The sequence below is a fragment of the Misgurnus anguillicaudatus genome, chromosome 18, assembly GCF_027580225.2.
Source record: "Misgurnus anguillicaudatus chromosome 18, ASM2758022v2, whole genome shotgun sequence".
NCBI classification, from domain to species: Eukaryota; Metazoa; Chordata; class Actinopteri; order Cypriniformes; family Cobitidae; genus Misgurnus; species Misgurnus anguillicaudatus.
The window spans coordinates 33,873,509-33,890,940 of NC_073354.2; the positions used below are offsets into that span (position 1 = coordinate 33,873,509).

Below are 17,432 nucleotides of genomic sequence, written 5' to 3' on the forward strand. Positions count from 1 at the left end.
TTTGTGGGCGTATATCATGATTTGATTTCCAATCACGTTGTAGGAAGTTTGCCAGCTGCTACTTCCCAGGAACACTTTTTATTCTATCGTGTTTTTGTTTCGTTGGGACGCAACTCCCAGCCGTCTGGATTAATTGGTCGGCCAGTGAAGGTTGTTGGCTAAATGCAGCCGGTGCCTATGAATAAATCATAGTAGCCCAATTTGCTGGAAGGACGTGGGTCATTTGTTTAAATGCAGCGTCCACAGAGGAGCCACTGAACAAACGAGACAAAACGCAATTAGCTATTTTAATAAGGAAACCAAAAGAGGCTCCTGCTCCATTTAGAGCAGGGGAATATGGGATTTAGGTGCTTGTCAAAACTGCATTTGTTAAGCATTACTCTCACAAGTGAAGCATTAAGATTTTAAATCTAAGGTGTCTGTATTACGACCGGTGTTTTAGTTCCATCACTGTTGCAAGTGCAGATGGAAGTAGACTATAGAAACCTTCCTTTAGGCTAGAAAGTATTAGCGTGGTTGTTTAAAGTGATAGTTTAGCCCAAAATGAAAATTTTGTCACCCTCAACTCTCTTTCTTGGTTTTTCAGAACCCAAAAGCAGATGATTTAAAAAGTGTTGCTTCTATTTCAATGCACATTTATTGTATCTGAACTGTTTTAAGCAGTTTTAGGATGTTTGCTTTTAAAAACTAAAGTAGAGGAGTAAATGTCTTCAGGGCACTTAAAATTTATGACACAAGTCAAGTGGAGTTATTCATTTAACACTCTTGGGACATTTTGAAGCTTGAAGTGTTTTCTGGTCACCCATAGTAACCAGAAAACCCCAAATAATTTTAAAAACGATCTGTATTTGGGTTATGAAGGACAACGAAAGACATTGGAGGATAAATTGACATAAGGGTAAGTAAATAATGTTAATGTTTTACTTTTTGGGTGAACTCATTCATGTATTTTTTTAACCCCTGAAGTGATTTGAGTGGGCCAAATGACAAACTGTTAAAGGCGGGATGCATGATCTCTGAAAGCCAATGTTGACATTTGAAATCACCTAAACAAACACGCCCTACCCCAATAGAATCCGGACCCTCTTTTGATAGACCCACCCCAGACAATGATGTCGGTTAGTAGCAGTGATGGGACTAACGCGTAACAAAGTAACGCGTTACTGTAATTCCACTACTTTTAGCAGTAACGAGCAGGTAATGAAGTATTTTTTTAAATTACGTAACGCAATTACAATTACTGAAATTTAAATGAGTTCGTTACTCGCGTTACTCTATTTTTTAAAAAATAACAGTTGCAGACGAGACATTTCTGTGGTAGGCGGTGCAATGAATCATTAAACTTCATCATGGTTGACAGTGCATATAGAATTACCATGAAAAATCTAAACGGGACAACATACCTTTGTTTAAAAATTGTGCGCAAGCCATAATCCATCCGGTTTGTAAATTATCTTTGCCAAGCAATCCCGTATGACATCAACTTGCATTTGTAGTCCACAAAAGCAATACATCTGAGAAATGTTAATATATATCTTAGATGTTTACATCGGCCTTCATGGAAGAGAACGATCCGCCATTGTTGTTTCCAGTAAAATATTCACACTGCGCTGTACAACTGTTAAAATGTGTTAAAACTCCATAGTATGAGAGTGCGCATTAAGTTTCAGTTTCACTCGCTTCGTATCCGACAAAACAATCTCGCTCTGTGTCCGTCGGACAAAACAATCCACGTACTCCGTTTTCTGATTAAATATCAAACAATATATGACCAAACAGCGCGCTACCCGCAGCAAGCTTCACAAGCTGTGTCCCAACTCAAGGGCTGCGACCTGCTAAGCAACCTTAAAGGATTAGTCCATTTTCTTAAAAGAAAAATCCAGATAATTTACTCACCACCATGTCATCCAAAATGTTGATGTCTTTCTTTGTTCAGTCGAGAAGAAATTATGTTTTTTGAAGAAAACATTGCAGAATTTTTCTTATTTTAATGGACTTTAATAGAACCCAACATTTAATACTTAATTCAATACTTAACAGTTTTTTTCAACGGAGTCTCAAAGGACCACAAACAATCCCAAACGAGGCACAAGGGTCCCATCCAGCGAAACGATTGCCATTTTTGACAATAAAAATAACAAATATACACTTTTAAAGCACAACTTCTCGTCGTGTAGATCCGGTCGTGATGCGCCAGCTGACCCCACTACGTCACCGCAATACGTCATGACGTCAAGAGGTCACAGAGGACGAACGCGAAACTCCGCCCCAGTGTTTACATGTGTTGAGAAAGAGGACCGTTTCTACGTTGTTGTACGTCAACTGATACTAATTAATATCTTTGTGGCAGTTTATTGTTTAAAATGGTCCGCAAATGTGCGTTTTATATATGTAACACGTGACCTCCCTACGTCACTACGCATTTACGTTAGATCGGGCTGGACCGGACCTTGACGAAAAATTGTGGTTTAAAAGTGTATATTTTTTTTTTTCTTGTCAAAGATGACAATCGTTTAGCTAGACAAGACCCCTATGCCCCGTCTGGGATTGTTTATAGTCCTTTGAAACTCCGTTGAAAAAAACCGCCACGCGCTGAGTCAAGTATCAAATGTTGGGTTCCATTAAAGTCCATCAAAACTAGAAAAACTCTGCAATGTTCCCTTCAAAAAACATAATTTCTTCTGGACTGAACAAAGAAAGACATCAACATTTTGGATGACATGGTGGTGAGTAAATTATCTGGATTTTTCTTTTAAGAAAATGGAATATTCCTTTAAAAGTGAGCACTCGGTCTTTCAAGGTGGAAGCCTCAGAAGTCCGCAAAGAGAACTGATGAGACGGTCTAACCTTCGGAGGACCCATAATTTGTGTCAGCTGCTGCACGCGCACACCACGCCTGTCAGCAGGACACAGCGGAGACGTTTCTGACTTATTAAAATAAATATGGACTCAAAAAAATAATTTATTTTAGAAAATGACACAATTGTCTCCAAATTCTTAAAGAGACAGTACACAATTTTAACACATATATTTTCAATGTAAACATACAGAATATTTGTCTAAATGGTCTAAATGATATACATAAATAAACTAAGCTTACATATTAAGATAATTTCTAACAAAAATATTCAAAGGCTGAATCTAAAGTAAAATAGGCTTCTACAGTATGTAAAATAGCCCATCCATATCATTTTATTGTTTGACTGTTCAGTACTGTTCATATTTACATTTAAAAAGCAGACATAAAAGTAACTTAAAAGTTACTTTCCCTAATAACTAATTACTTTTGATATACAGTAACTGGTAGAGTAACTCAATTACTTTTAAAAGAAGTAACTTGTAACTGTAACTAATTACTAATTTTCAGTAACTTGCCCAACACTGGTTAGTAGACATGCCCCTTACTGCTGATTGGCTACAAGTGTGTTTTGGTACTCGGCCCAATTTTTTAAAAATCATGCAGTTACGCATTTTACTAAAGAAAAAACTGCGCAAAGGGTTGCACCCCACACAGGGGGGCCGCCCCCCGAAAGGTTTGAGAACCACGATTTTTCAATTCAATTTTATTTATATAGCGCTTTTTACAATTGTTAATTGTTTCAAAGCAGCTTTACATGAATAGATGTAGGGGAAAACACAGAATAATCAGTAGATAATAGGGATGTAACGATTCAACCGTGTGTCCCATTAAAAATGCCTGTCTGAAATCGATTCTGAATCGCAAGGCTGCGATTCATTTGTTTCATGCACAGCTTGTGCGTTTACTACGGCATTTGGTCAGTAGGAAGTCCTTACCAATCTAAAATCATAACGAGTCAGATTCGTTTATAACGTGCATTTAAAAAAGCAAAACTCGTTAAACAAAATAATTTAAAATATTCAATATTATCATGAAAATACCTAAAACAATTTGAAGAACAGTGATATAAATATTCCTGTAGACATTTCCTGGAATAGCATTCGTAATGCTACTTCTTCTGTGGTACAAAGGGAGTTTCTGCACGGGAGCGCCCCCTGGCATTCGGATGTGCCTGGATTTCACCGTAATTCATTCAAATTCATTAATTGAGAAAACGCGCATTTGCACAGTTAATCATTACACCCCTAGTAGATAATATAAGAAGTAGAATACAGCGGCTAAGAATAAACTGTACAAGCGAGCGTAGTAATAATGTAATGTAATCAAAGGCTGTACTAAGGTCTAGCAATATAAGGATTGAGATTTCACCACGATCGGATGGAGGTCATTTGTAACTCTAAGCATTTCTAAGCACGATGATAAAAAAAAGTAAACATGACACTTCTACAATTTCTTGAGAAAGTTAAGATTGTTTAAACTTTTTTTTTTTGGTTTGCACAGTGGTGTGGTTATTAGTGAAGCAGTGATCGATACAGTTGCTCTTCATTAGCGTCATTTTGCATCATAGTGGGATTTATTTGATATGTTGGTTTTGGCACCGGCAGCTTTGGATCTTTGGGCAGGAAAGTGTTTACAGTCCTCTCAGCCTGCCATTATATCCTTGACTAAAGTAAAGATTGTCCACTTCACTCGCTTTAGATGGCTTAATTGGGCCCATCTTCCAATTATGAGATGAACTTTGCCAGATCCTGACCTCCAGCCTGTCCTGGAGTAATGAGGACCTACCCAGGAAAATACAGCCATCTCACTCTCGCACACACAGATGTCTACCCTTGACTAAATGATATGAAAAGAGAGTTGAATACATGTAATATTATTTGAATCCACTGAGAGCTTTGAGAAAGCGCAGTAATCCTGTTCACAACCCACTGTGCTACTTTACATAGATCTGCTTTTAAACATACATTTACATTGATGCATTTGGCAGGCGATTTAATCCGAAATTGGGGATTGAACCCCATGACCTTTGTGCGGCTGACCCAACACTACAGATTGAGCTAGATTTTTGCATAATTTCAGTCGATTAGAGTGCAAAATTTGTCTGAAATGTCTTTACGTTTATTTTATAGCTTTGTGGTTGTGAATATAAATGTAAAGTGACTCTGCTTTGTAAAGCGTATGTTTTCTTGCTAAGTTTCTGCAAAAGAAAAGTGCTTTGTCTGTATGTTGCAGTGGTGCATTTTTAATCCTAAAATAAAACAATGAATTATTGTCAACACATAAATCAACATTGCGTACTATGCAGACACATCATTTATTTTCATTCAGTCTCTGTATGTAGGCAAATAAAATCATCACTCACAGTAACTCTTCAATATCTTGCATATACTGGACTACGGTATCTCACAGGAGATGCCAGTTGTATAAGTGTTTATGGTTTTTGTTGTTCACAATGTTAAAATTGTATTGACAACCCTTATTTTAGCTTTATGTGTGAATGACCTTTTAGATGTGTACTGAATTAAAACACAAGGCTAGTGGAACACTCAATACACACCATAATGCGTCAATACCCAAAAACTGTACTGTTAATCTTTTCAAGAACTTATCAATTCTTCATCCACCCAAATGAATGTTTTATAACCGTGGCCTTACCATGTTTGTGTTTGCTCACAGATAAAATCATTCGGCATAGGGCCTGCAGCCTGAAGGATACAGCGCACGCCATGATCGCTTCTGAACTGGACCCTGAGTTCGATCGCATGTGTGAGGAGATCAAAGAGTCACGGCGGAAACGAGGTGAGGACAGAGTTTCTTCAAGCCAAGATGAATCCCATTTTATGTAACTTTTCTTAAGTATTAAAGGGGACATATCAGGAAAATCTTTCCTGACTTTTTCCATGTTTAAGTGCTATAATTGGATCCCCAGTGCTTCTATCAACCTAGAAAACTTTGTTTGCAAGCAAGTAAAAGAATGGGTCAGTACAATTTGGCTCCCCTTGTGATGTCAAAAGAGGATCGTATTATAATAATACCACCCCTAAATCTTCACTAAACCACCTAAATCTAACCACGGCACTGCCATTTAGCAGAGAGAAACTTTATTCACATAGCACTTTGGTCCCGTAAAATACCCGTAAAATTGGCAGACAAGCTTCTTTGAGAACGCGAACACGCCCCGTAAATGTTCTGGGATCGATCCCGGAAAACAGGGTTCCCACGGGCCCTGGGAAGTTTTTGAAAATATACATAGATAGATACAGGTCATTGAAAGTGCTTGAATCTATTTTATGCAAGACATTTTCTGGACAAAAAATCCATATTATTCCCTGTGTAGTGTAGGATAATATCATAAAAAATCTAGACTTTTTATGCACACGTGCTAAACAGTTCGCTTTAAATGCTTATATCTTCTGTATGCGAATGTTGATTTATACCAAAATGATTTTTTGCATAGTTGGGTGATTCTCACGAAAACTTGGTTTTAAAAATGTCAAGCATGCAAATGTAAAAATAGCTTAAATTTACTTTTTTCCCACCAGACATTGAAAAACAAAGTCTGGAGTAAATGGGAACATTAATTTAAAAACTTTTACTTATCATTTAACACTTTTTGTAACATAATTTTAAAAATTAGGCCTAAACAATCTCATTACCGCAACAGTCAGAAAACATCAACACTGACATATTTTCAAAATGACATGACAAACCTGAAAGAACATAATTTGGAGATTCTGCACATGCATTTAAAATCAAAGTATTATGCTTCTATTAATTAAATTAACATTTAATAAGCATCTGTTGCGGTAATGATAATCAAAATGTCGTGTAAGCATTCTGACAAGACAATATTTCAAATTAACTGTAAAAAAAATGATCTTACCTGGTAGCCATCTTGAAGTAACTGGTCCATGTGCTTGGTCACTCAAAATCAAACTTTATTAAAATTCTGTATGTGTGCTTAAACTGTTCTCAAAAAGTGTTGCGGAGGATGAGAACATCAGGCATGGACACATCATTTTCCTAATTTTTCTTCATTATTATTATACATGAATATTCAGTAAATATTTTTTCTGTCATCTAAAGTAGTCTAGAAAAACATCCATTTATTTTTTTTTCTTAATATTTTTGTTAATTTGATTAAATTACAACATAACGCAAGTTCAAACCCAGCCGGACACATTGCGGTAAGGAGAATTTCAGCAGAAAATCAGATAAAATTTACAATTATAAATTCTTATGTTGAAATCACACATTGTGCAAGGTAGAACACAGTATTGTGTTAATTCTGATGCTTTTTAATGTTACTATATTACACATTTTAAAGCTAAAATCATTAGTGGCGTGGTGTTTCAATGGTTTCGTGAGAATCACCCAGTTGTGCTTGACACATGAAAACGTCTTTGTTTACGTATGTAACTGTTGTTCCCTGAGAAGGGAACGAGACGCTACGTCTCCCTTGCCATACTTCCTGCGTCCCTGTAACGCCGTCTTTAGCAATATTTCAGATAGCGATATACTTCCTGGCGCCCACGTCACCCTGTCTTTGTCGTTAAGCTTCACCATTGGTTGAATTTGATATACACATTCAGATGCACTTTCCCCTGGAGGCGTCCCCAAAGTGTTACCCCAATGACGCAGCGCAAGTTCCCTCGAAAGGAAACCGTAACAATGTATCTTAAAAGATAACACGATGTAACCTTGCTCTCACTTAAAATGTGTCCCCACATTTAGTTCTTGAATTTGAGGGTATTGGACCTGGAAAGTCCTTGAAAGGTCCTTGAATTTGAAGTTAACTAAGGTGTGGGAACCCTGGGGGACCTAGTAACATTGCCATAAGATACCCGGAAAGCCCTCAGTGTGAACAAGATGCAGAAAAAATGCCGTAAGTGGAGTGCCGTAGTGAGGATGTGCGTGTCATGGCAACATGAAGTTATGGATCAGCTCTTTAAAACTAGGGGTTTACATGCAGATTAACATTCACAACGAGAAATATCGACAAACTGGACTAAAGCAGATATTGGGTAGCTCGTCACTCTCCGCGGTCGCGCTGAAGCAGAGATCATTCAGCAACATAAAAGAACAAAAATGCCCTTCGCGTCATCGCTACAAGATATATCGCTCAGCTCTTCAAAACGTTTTTTTTTTTTAAATGCACACTTACATTCACAAGAGAAATATCTGCACACTGGGACTGAAGGGAGATCGTCCAATATCCACTGTGAAGCTGAGATCATCCACCAGCATACTAGAACAGCGCGTCACATGCTCTTTTATAGTCTTATCATAAACATAAATCCACACAAGTGATTTCTGGAAAGAGAATTAATGGATAATTAGCAAACTTCAGACGCTGCGGAGAAAAAAAAACACCAAGTACAGGACTTCAAGTCACGTGTCTTTCCGGGATATTTATGGTATCTGTGTGAACACACACACTGATTTCGGCAAATCATTGGCAGTGTGAATGTATAAAAAATCGTTTTCCGTAAGGTCTGTAGAGAGAGAGAGAGAGAGAGAGAAATTAATTGACAACACAATTGGGTTTACATTTTTTAACAAACCACCATCATTTGCATTTCATCAGCTCATTTGCATTTTACCAAAAACTTCACATTTTTCTTACACCTTCAAAGTGGCAATTTTAACATGCTATAATAAATTATTTGTATGGTATTTTGAGCAAAAACTTCACACATGTACTCTAGGGACACCAAAGATTTATTTTACATCTTAATAAAGTCTTGTAAAATGTCCCCTTTAATACTATATGCACAAACTGTAGTGCCATAAATTGCATTTTGTATGCTTTTATTTTTAAAAGCAATCAGACGTTGTAGACAAGTTTTATTGAGAGGTTGAAACAAGCAAAGTAGATTGCTTTGACTTATGGACCAAAATATGATCTTGGTACCTTGATCTGAATTAGAAATCATAATAAAGATTTGATTTGAGCTCATCTGCCTTGGGTGAAAGGTCACCTTTATACCGATGCATAAATTAAAGTGTATATTTATGCATGAAATGTTTGTTTAATGGCATTGGGGCATAAACTTAAACTTAACTCATAAATTGTTTTTTGAAACGTTGCCAGATATAGGCAGTATTAGCCTTAAAGGAATATTCCATTTTCTTAAAAGAAAAATCCAGATAATTTACTCACCACCATGTCATCCGAAATGTTGATGTCTTTCTTTGTTCAGTCAAGAAGAAATTATGTTTTTTGAGGAAAACATTGCAGGATTTTTCTCATTTTAATGGACTTTAATAGACACCAACAATTAACACTTAACTCAACACTTAACAGTTTTTTTCAACGGAGTTTCAAAGGACTATAAACGATCCCAAATAAGGCATAAGTGTCTTATCTAGCAAAATGATTGTCATTTTTGACAAGAAAAATAACAAATATACACTTTTAAAGCACAACTTCTCGTCTAGATCTGGTCGTGATGCGGCAGGTGACCCCATGCAATACGTCATGCCCTGAAAAAAAATGATTCATTGAATTTAATCCATTTTTTTAAGGTAAGTGGTTGCAATCAATTTATTTATGCTACATTTAAAACCAAAAAGATTAGTAACATAAAGTAAAATATAAAACTTTTGTTTAAATGTAGCTTAAATAAATTGATTGCAATGCCTTATGCCTCGTTTGGGATTGTTTATAGTCCTTTGAAACTCCGTTGAAAAAAACTGTTAAGTGTTGAGTGTTAATTGTTGGTGTCTATTAAAGTCCATTAAAATGAGAAAAATCCTGCAATGTTTTCCTCAAAAAACATAATTTCTTCTCGACTGAACAAAGGCATCAACATTCTGGATGACATGGTGGTGAGTAAATTATCTGGATTTTTCTTTTAAGAAAATGGAATATTCCTTTAAGGGGTTAGTTCACCCCATGAATTACTCCCCTTCAAGTCATCCGAGATTTCAGACAAACAAAATCAAAGTTATATTAATGAAACAAAGTTATATTAAGCTCTTTTCAAACAGAGATTATGGAAAATTTACAGAAAATGCTTCCGGGGATTGTTTGATTTGGGTTTATTAACACTGCCAATGATTTTTATGAATCTGTGCGTGCATTCACACACATGCCGCAAAGATACTGTAAATAAAAATGACGTATTTAAAGTCCTGCACTTGGTAGGTTTTTTTCCGCAGTGTCTGAAGTTTGTTAATTTTCTGTGATTTCTCTCGAGAAACCATGCGTGTGCATTTTTGTTTGATAAGATTATAAAGAACCGTGTGATACGCTGTTCTATTTTTGAAGCCCATCCATCCTTCACAGAAGCAATCCACATGGCTCCAGTGGGTGAATAAAGGCCTTTTGAGGGTAATCGATGCGCTTTTTGTAATACAAATACCCATATTTAAAACTTTAAAACTCTCGTATGGCTTGAGGATGAGCAAATCATGGGCTAATTTTCATTTTTCCCTGAACTATCACTTTATACACGTGTACAGAAGCATACTTTAAAATATGGCATATCATTTTTATTAGATGGATTTTTTGATGTTTGAAGTTCTATAACGGTGGATGCTGTAATAACATTTTGGAAACAACATAGAGCAGATAGTAAAGAAATCCAGATTCAGCCCTAGATTTTAGCATGCTAGCCAACACTTTGATTAACACCCACCAGCACTTACATTTCTCTTCAGAGGATTCATCTTAATAGGCACATAATGTTCCACTCATTCCCCACTTTAAAGAAAAAGACAACGTTTTCAGGAAAAAAAGATTAGCACAGTTTGCATTAAAGTCAGCAGTAAGCGTCTTTGTAAACGCCCCCTCCCACCTTTACTCACCAGAGGCTTTCTGACGGACTGATTTACTTCTGCTGTACGATCTCTTTGTATCAACCGTAACGAGTGCTTTTCACGGCCCCCTTCTGGGACACCCCTCAGTTCCTTTTCATTTAGGAGGGGTTCAATGTTGAAAGAGTACTGTGAGGTAAAAAATGACCTGCTATGGAGAAGTGCTGCTGAATATTTTATACAGCGCAGTGGAGAGTTATAGGTGTGCCCGCATGGAAAGCTCAGCAGATTTAGACGAAATCCCAACTTTTTTTATTCATAAAATGTAACAAATCTCCGCCCCTTGCATTGTAGTATAGTGCAGTGTTTCGCAGACTTTTTGCAGTGCATCTCTTCGTATATATGAAAATCGACGCATAGCATCTACGCACAACTATAATGAGCCCTTAAGTACCATGACAAATCCATGTTACCCACAAAAATCCAAGAAGTCAGATGTGATTTTAGGTAACATTAATCAGGGTTCCCATGGGTCCTTGAAATCCTTGAAACTTTGTAAATCTGGGGGGAAATTTTAAGGCCCTGGGAAGTTTTTGAAAATATAATAAAATCCATATTATTCCCTATTATAATTCTAGACTTTTTAAGCACACACGCTAAACTGTTCGCTTTAAATGCTTATATCTTCTGTATGCGAATGTTGATTCATACCAAAATGCTTTTTTGCATAGTTGTGCTTGACACATGAAAACGTCTCGGGTTACGTATGTAACTGTTGTTCCCTGAAAAGGGAACGAGAAGCTGTGTCTCCCTTGCCATACTTCCTGCGTCTTTGTAACGCCGTCTTTGGAAATATTTCAGATAGCGATATACTTCCTGGCTCCTGCGTCACCCTCTCTTTGTCGTTAAGCCTCACCATTGGTTGAATTTGATATACACATTCAGACACACCTACCACTGGAGGCATCCCCAAAGTGTCACCGCGAGTTCCCTCGAAAGGGAACTGTTACAATGTGTCTTAAAAGGTAACACAATGTAACCTTGCTCTGACTTGAAATGTGTCCCCACATTTAGTCCTTAAATTTTAGGGCATTGGATCTGGAAAGTCCTTGAAAGGTCCTTGAATTTGAAGTTGACTAATGTGTGGGATCCCTGCTTCATGTATGTGACATGTAATCCATCTAGTGCCGTTTGTGTTAAATTAAATATATTTTTTGTCTCAGCCCCTGCTCAGGCTGCACCAGAGCCGCCCGTAACCCCGATCGCCGTGACGAACAGGAAGCCCGCGGGAGAAGAGGCGGGGTTAAGCAGTCCTCAGGGTGATGGAGAGGACAAGCACTGCAGCAATAAGTACATGCACAACACGACAACAGAGATTGTCGAGGTCTCTTTTCTCTGTGTGGCAGCTTTTAGGTTGGACTATTTCCAGGTGATGAAACAAGCTATTTTGTCTTGCACGGTCAGACGCTTTTGCTAACAACTCTGCCCGTGTAAGGAGTCTTCTTGCGAGATTGGTTCAGCTGTACCACTTCAGGCTGTCTTTCACCTTATGGGGTCCACCTGATATATACATAGAAATGCATTTATACACTGATTCGCGCAGTTTAAATAGACATTGTTGGTCCGATCAGCGGCGTGGCCTCTAGTTCCGGTACTATTGATATGTGTGCACAGAGAATGAGGCAGGATTGGTGACCGCAACACCACTGCATCTCCCATAGCAGATCACCTGTGACCGGCGGGGCAGCGGCCTCCGGTTGCACTTCCTTCCCCGCGCCCTGTAACAGTGGCATTGATCGGGGCGCACCTCTCCTGTGGCCACCCAGCAGATGGAAAGGGATGCTGGGAAGGCTCAGGCGCCACAGGGGTCAGAAAGTAGCATCGGCACCTGCTCTGCAGTGAGGCAAGCAAGTGCAGCAGCTGGCAATGGGTTTTACCACATCCATCACACACCTCTGCTTTAGCTTTGCCCTGAAAGATGTTGTTGTGAAGGTGTGGCTTGTGTACGCTGTGCAGTTGCCATTTTAAGCTACAGCGTTGGCGCCCCTGGCGAGCCAAGCGAGTTTGTTCTTGCAGCTTTGCCAGTGTGGACTCATTAAATTGAGGATGAATTGTCAGATGGCAGTTTTGGGATTCTTATAGATGCACTTTGGGAGATTAATTAGCGACTTTCCGAAGCGTAATGGATGTGAGAAACATTTTGACTTAATGCAAGTGTAATCTTGCCACACACGGTGAAGCTGTGGGTTTATTTATTTTTGGTTGATCCTCTATACAGCGCTCTCACTAGGGCAAGAAATCAGCTCGGAGATGAAGTTCTTTGATGAGTCACAATACAATAATACTGTTATTCTGCCTGTGATGTGCAAAACTGTGATATATTTGCTCTTTTCACATCTGCATTGGACTTTTTATCAGCATTGTTCTTTTGGGAAAAGTAAAGAAAAGTAAACATGAGGAATTAGTGATTAGCCAACAGGCTAATATCCAAAACAGAAATTATGTACACAATGCGCTATTTTCATCTTAATTAGTTCATATTTTCCTTCTAATTTTAACAATCATGTTTTCTGAGGTTCTTTGTTCTATGTAAATTTGAAGAGTTTCGTTGCAAAACGAGATAACCACCATTTTTTTTTTAATTGTTCAGAAATCTCGTTTTTTGGTTGTGCATTCCAATTAATTTCAATGCAACTGCAGTTGGTTTGTTTTGATTTAAACCTTCATAACTTAAAAAATACAGCTAAGTAGCACCATAAAACAAAATAATAACATGATAACATAATAATAAACGTGTTTTGACAAAAATGTTAAAAAATGGATTTATCTCGTTTTGCAACGAAACTCTTCATTTGTAAACTGTTTTGAATGACCAACATCTTGATGCAACCAAAAGGTTTAAAGCATGCAATTGAGCTACAGTAACACAAGATTAATACAGTGAAAATATTTGAAGAGTTGTGTTAGCATGACAGAAGCTTGATGCTGTCTTGTGAGAACAAGCAGCAGGCATTTTTCCGTCCCCCGAGTGTCTCTTGCTTAAATTATTCGATTTTGATGGCTTACGTTTCTTTCCCGTCACCGAAAACCACCACAGGTTTATCAATGCCATCAAAAGTAGTATTTTGTTTTTGTTTGTTTGTTGATCACGAAGTACAATCTGTGTGTATTCAATGCGCTGCCATTATTGTTTACAATACGTGAAATGGTGCGCTTTGATTGGTTAAGCGGATTTATTGCATTTTGCAGAAAAAGAGGAGTGACGTTTATTGCGTTTTGGGGAAAAAAGATGACGGAATAACACGGCGGATATTGGATTTTGCGTAAAATTATGAATTTACTTTTTAATACTGATCTGATACAATTCAGATTTTGGCGGTTAAAAAACAACTTAAAGTCCTGTGAACTTCAACTCTCATACAAACATGAATTTCTCATACAAACATGAATTTCTCATACAAACATGAATTATTTGGAAAAATTCCTAAATGATAGATTAGCAGAAGTAGAGACCTGGTTTAAATGTAACAAATTATCGCTAAACATTAGTAAAACCTTTTATATTGTTTTTCGATCAAGTAGTCATAAGTCTATGGATTATGACATTAATTTAAATATTGATGGTAGAGCAATACAAAGAGTTGATGCAATAAAATTTCTTGGAATTCATATTGATCAATTTATAAACTTTAAGGAACATATTAATGAGCTAGTTAAAAAACTATCTAAACTTGTGGGTTTGTTCTTTAAAGTGAGACATGTGCTCCCATCTGATGTGCTCTTGTCACTATATAGGACTCTGTTTGAGCCTCATTTGAGTTACTGTAATTTTATTTGGATTAATACCTACCCTACTTATACTGAGAAACTTATGATATTACAAAAGAAAGCTATAAGAGCTATTTCTCGGTCCACATACAATGCTCATACAAATGCTCTCTTCCATGGATATGGTCTATTAAAGCTTCCTGAATGTAACTTTTACCATAATGCTTGCATAATGTACAAGGTGGTCAACAGGTTAAATACTAGATTATGTGAACTCATTCCATTATATACACCGTCTCACACACATCACACTAGACATAAACTACTTATAAAAGGGAATTGGAGGAACTTAACAAGTGCTAGGTTTAGTGTATGCTATAGAGGTCCTAAATTATGGAATGAACTGGATACTAATTTAAAACAATCTGAAACATTTTCTAAATTTAAAAAGAAATTAAAGCAACAACTACTGGAGAAATACAGACTTGAGGGATCTGCGGCTGAGGATTAAACTTCTCATATTGGTGCATGGATCAATGTAAATCATGATGCAAGGTATAGAAACTGTTATTTGCTTTTGGTTAGGGGGATGGTGTCTGGTGGTGGGATGGACCCCTATTTATAAGCTACTGCTTCTTGGGAGTCCATTTTTCACAATAGTATTATTTGTATCTGCTGCATTGAAATGTAGTGATTGCAATGCAACATATGTAATTTGTGATATTGTGATATTGTGAAATAAATCTAAATCTAAATCTAAACTTGAAGTCGTGATCGACCTCCCGGTTGTGATGTATGTCCGAATGAAACAGAATATCAGACAAGGAAAATAGTGGGCGTGGCTTGTGTTTTCCACAATGCTTTGATTGGATATAGAAAAGTAGGCGTTTGATTCAGACTGACAGTTGGAGGACGTGGATTTAACGAATGTTCCCGCCCTAGCCGTCTTATGTGCGTTTTACACAGTACACGGCAGTCGCAAGTGTCTAGTTCGTTTTCAATAGGAGACTCGCGGAAAGCGGCAAAACTGGGACGTTACAAAGCTGGAGGGGAGTTGGCCCACACGCCTTATACTCGTGCACCCAAATTCCTGCGCCTCAGGTGGACACGGCTCTTCACGTTGAAATAAACGCTTCCACTTCACGAAAAAAGCGTCATTTTTTTGGCTTACCGCGTATCGTGTGAAACGTCCATAGCTAGCGTCATCTAAAATGATCAGAAAGATCATTTGCAGATTTTAATTGAAGTTTACATTAAATAAAATAAAAATAATGACTTATAAACACAAATAAATTGTTTATAATAAACATTGGAATATTACATAAAAAAATAAGAATTGTCAGTTTTGATTTCATTGGAACTTTAAGGAGATTATGATCCTTGTTATGAGAATATTTACACAGTATTGTAACGTAAAAATATATAAAAACCACATGCTCATTTTCTCCTATTTGAGGCGTGGTTTATGAATACCCAGAGCCATTTATTGGGCTCTTGCTGCCCCCTCCCCGTTCTGTGATTGGTTCCCTATTTCAGGGAAGAATTTGGTCTATAGTTTCCATGCTAGACTTGCAGCGTGAATCAATTTGGGGAAACCCAGGCTATTTGTGGTAGGCGTTCATGGTAATCTAACTCAGTGGTTCACAAACTTTTTCAGCGTGCGGCCCTCCATGTGTACAGTGCATTTTTTCGCGGCCCCTCGAATGAAAATTTTATGACAAAAACAGTTTTAAAATGTAATATTTTAATTAAACAAAACATATAAAATTATACCTAGTAGTGCTGTTGGTTAGTTGGCTTATTATGTTTTAGGTTTAATTACACAGAATTCATGATAAATTAATGCATTTTATAAAATGTCATAAAACTGGGGGCCCCCTGGCACCTTCTCGCGGCCCCCCTGGGGGCCCCGGCCCTCAGTTTGAAAACCACTGATCTAACTTATAGTTACGCTCAGCTCAAAATATTGCATTTGATTTCTAACATGTATATTTAAAAGTATAGTGTTTAACTTTTTTGGTTAAGTTGCTATGTTGTGCTGGTATGAATTTACATTCATGAATTTGGCCGATGGTTTTATTCAAAGTGACTTACAGTGCATTAGTACAAGGTATACATTTTTCATTATGTCTGTTCTTTGCGTTCAAACTCATAACCATTTGCGCTGCTAATGCAATGTTTTACCACTGAGCTACAGGAACACCGAATTATCAAACAGAAGAATGTTTAGTACCACAGGGTTTACAGTGAAATGGCTTTTTTATTGATGTTTCTGCATATTAGATTAAGAAATTAAAATTTATTGTAACATTAAAGAAAATAAAGCATTTTTATCTTTAACACAGTAAGTCATTGCAATTTCACCTTCTTTGTTAAGTGATAACTACTCTGCTCTCATTTGTGTCATGCTCTTCTTCATCCTGCCACAAGATGGCACATGTTTCTGATGGTCCGAGTCTAATAGCTCCTGTCATACAGCCGAACAGTGTAGCAGCACGAGGGAAAAGAAACAGAAAGAATGATTACATCCTTGAGAGATGAGTCGGGGACTGTTAGACGCAATAAACACCTCAGGATGAGACGGGTGGCTTTTTCCTGCTTGTGTTATATTTCTTACTGTGTAGACAAGGTGAGTTAGTACCGAGTCTCAAGCCTTCAGTGCCACAGACATTGCTAAGCATCTTTTTGTCCTAAAACTTACTTGAGCATCTTACCTTTATTTCTTCTGATAGCAGTTTTATCCTTAATGTCATATTCTATACACACACACACACACATTTATTTATTTTAATCCTTGTATGATTAAAGACACAATATGTAGGATTTTTACCAAAACAGATTTCATATTTCACAATAGCACAATAACAAAGGCGAAGCAAAAAATTAAAAGCTTAATGACATTATGAAGGAGTGTGGAATGATGGGATTAAGAGACTTATTGAAATCACGTATCATGTTTACGGATGAGGTAATGAATGAATGTTTTATTACCTATATGTTTGATCATCCACTATTGTTGCCATAGTTTCTACAAGTGGAAAAT

At 37.3% G+C, this 17,432-nt stretch overlaps 1 protein-coding gene across 1 annotated transcript in view; it reads left to right on the forward strand.

Annotated features, from left to right (window-relative positions):
- atad2b (ATPase family AAA domain containing 2B) overlaps nt 1-17,432 on the forward strand; it is a 133,028-nt gene that overhangs the window by 53,183 nt on the left and 62,413 nt on the right. Inside the window, exons 23-24 of the mRNA XM_055185682.2 lie at nt 5,537-5,659; nt 11,845-11,967. Coding sequence (XP_055041657.2) covers nt 5,537-5,659; nt 11,845-11,967 — 246 coding nt within the window. The remainder of the gene's footprint in view (nt 1-5,536; nt 5,660-11,844; nt 11,968-17,432) is intronic.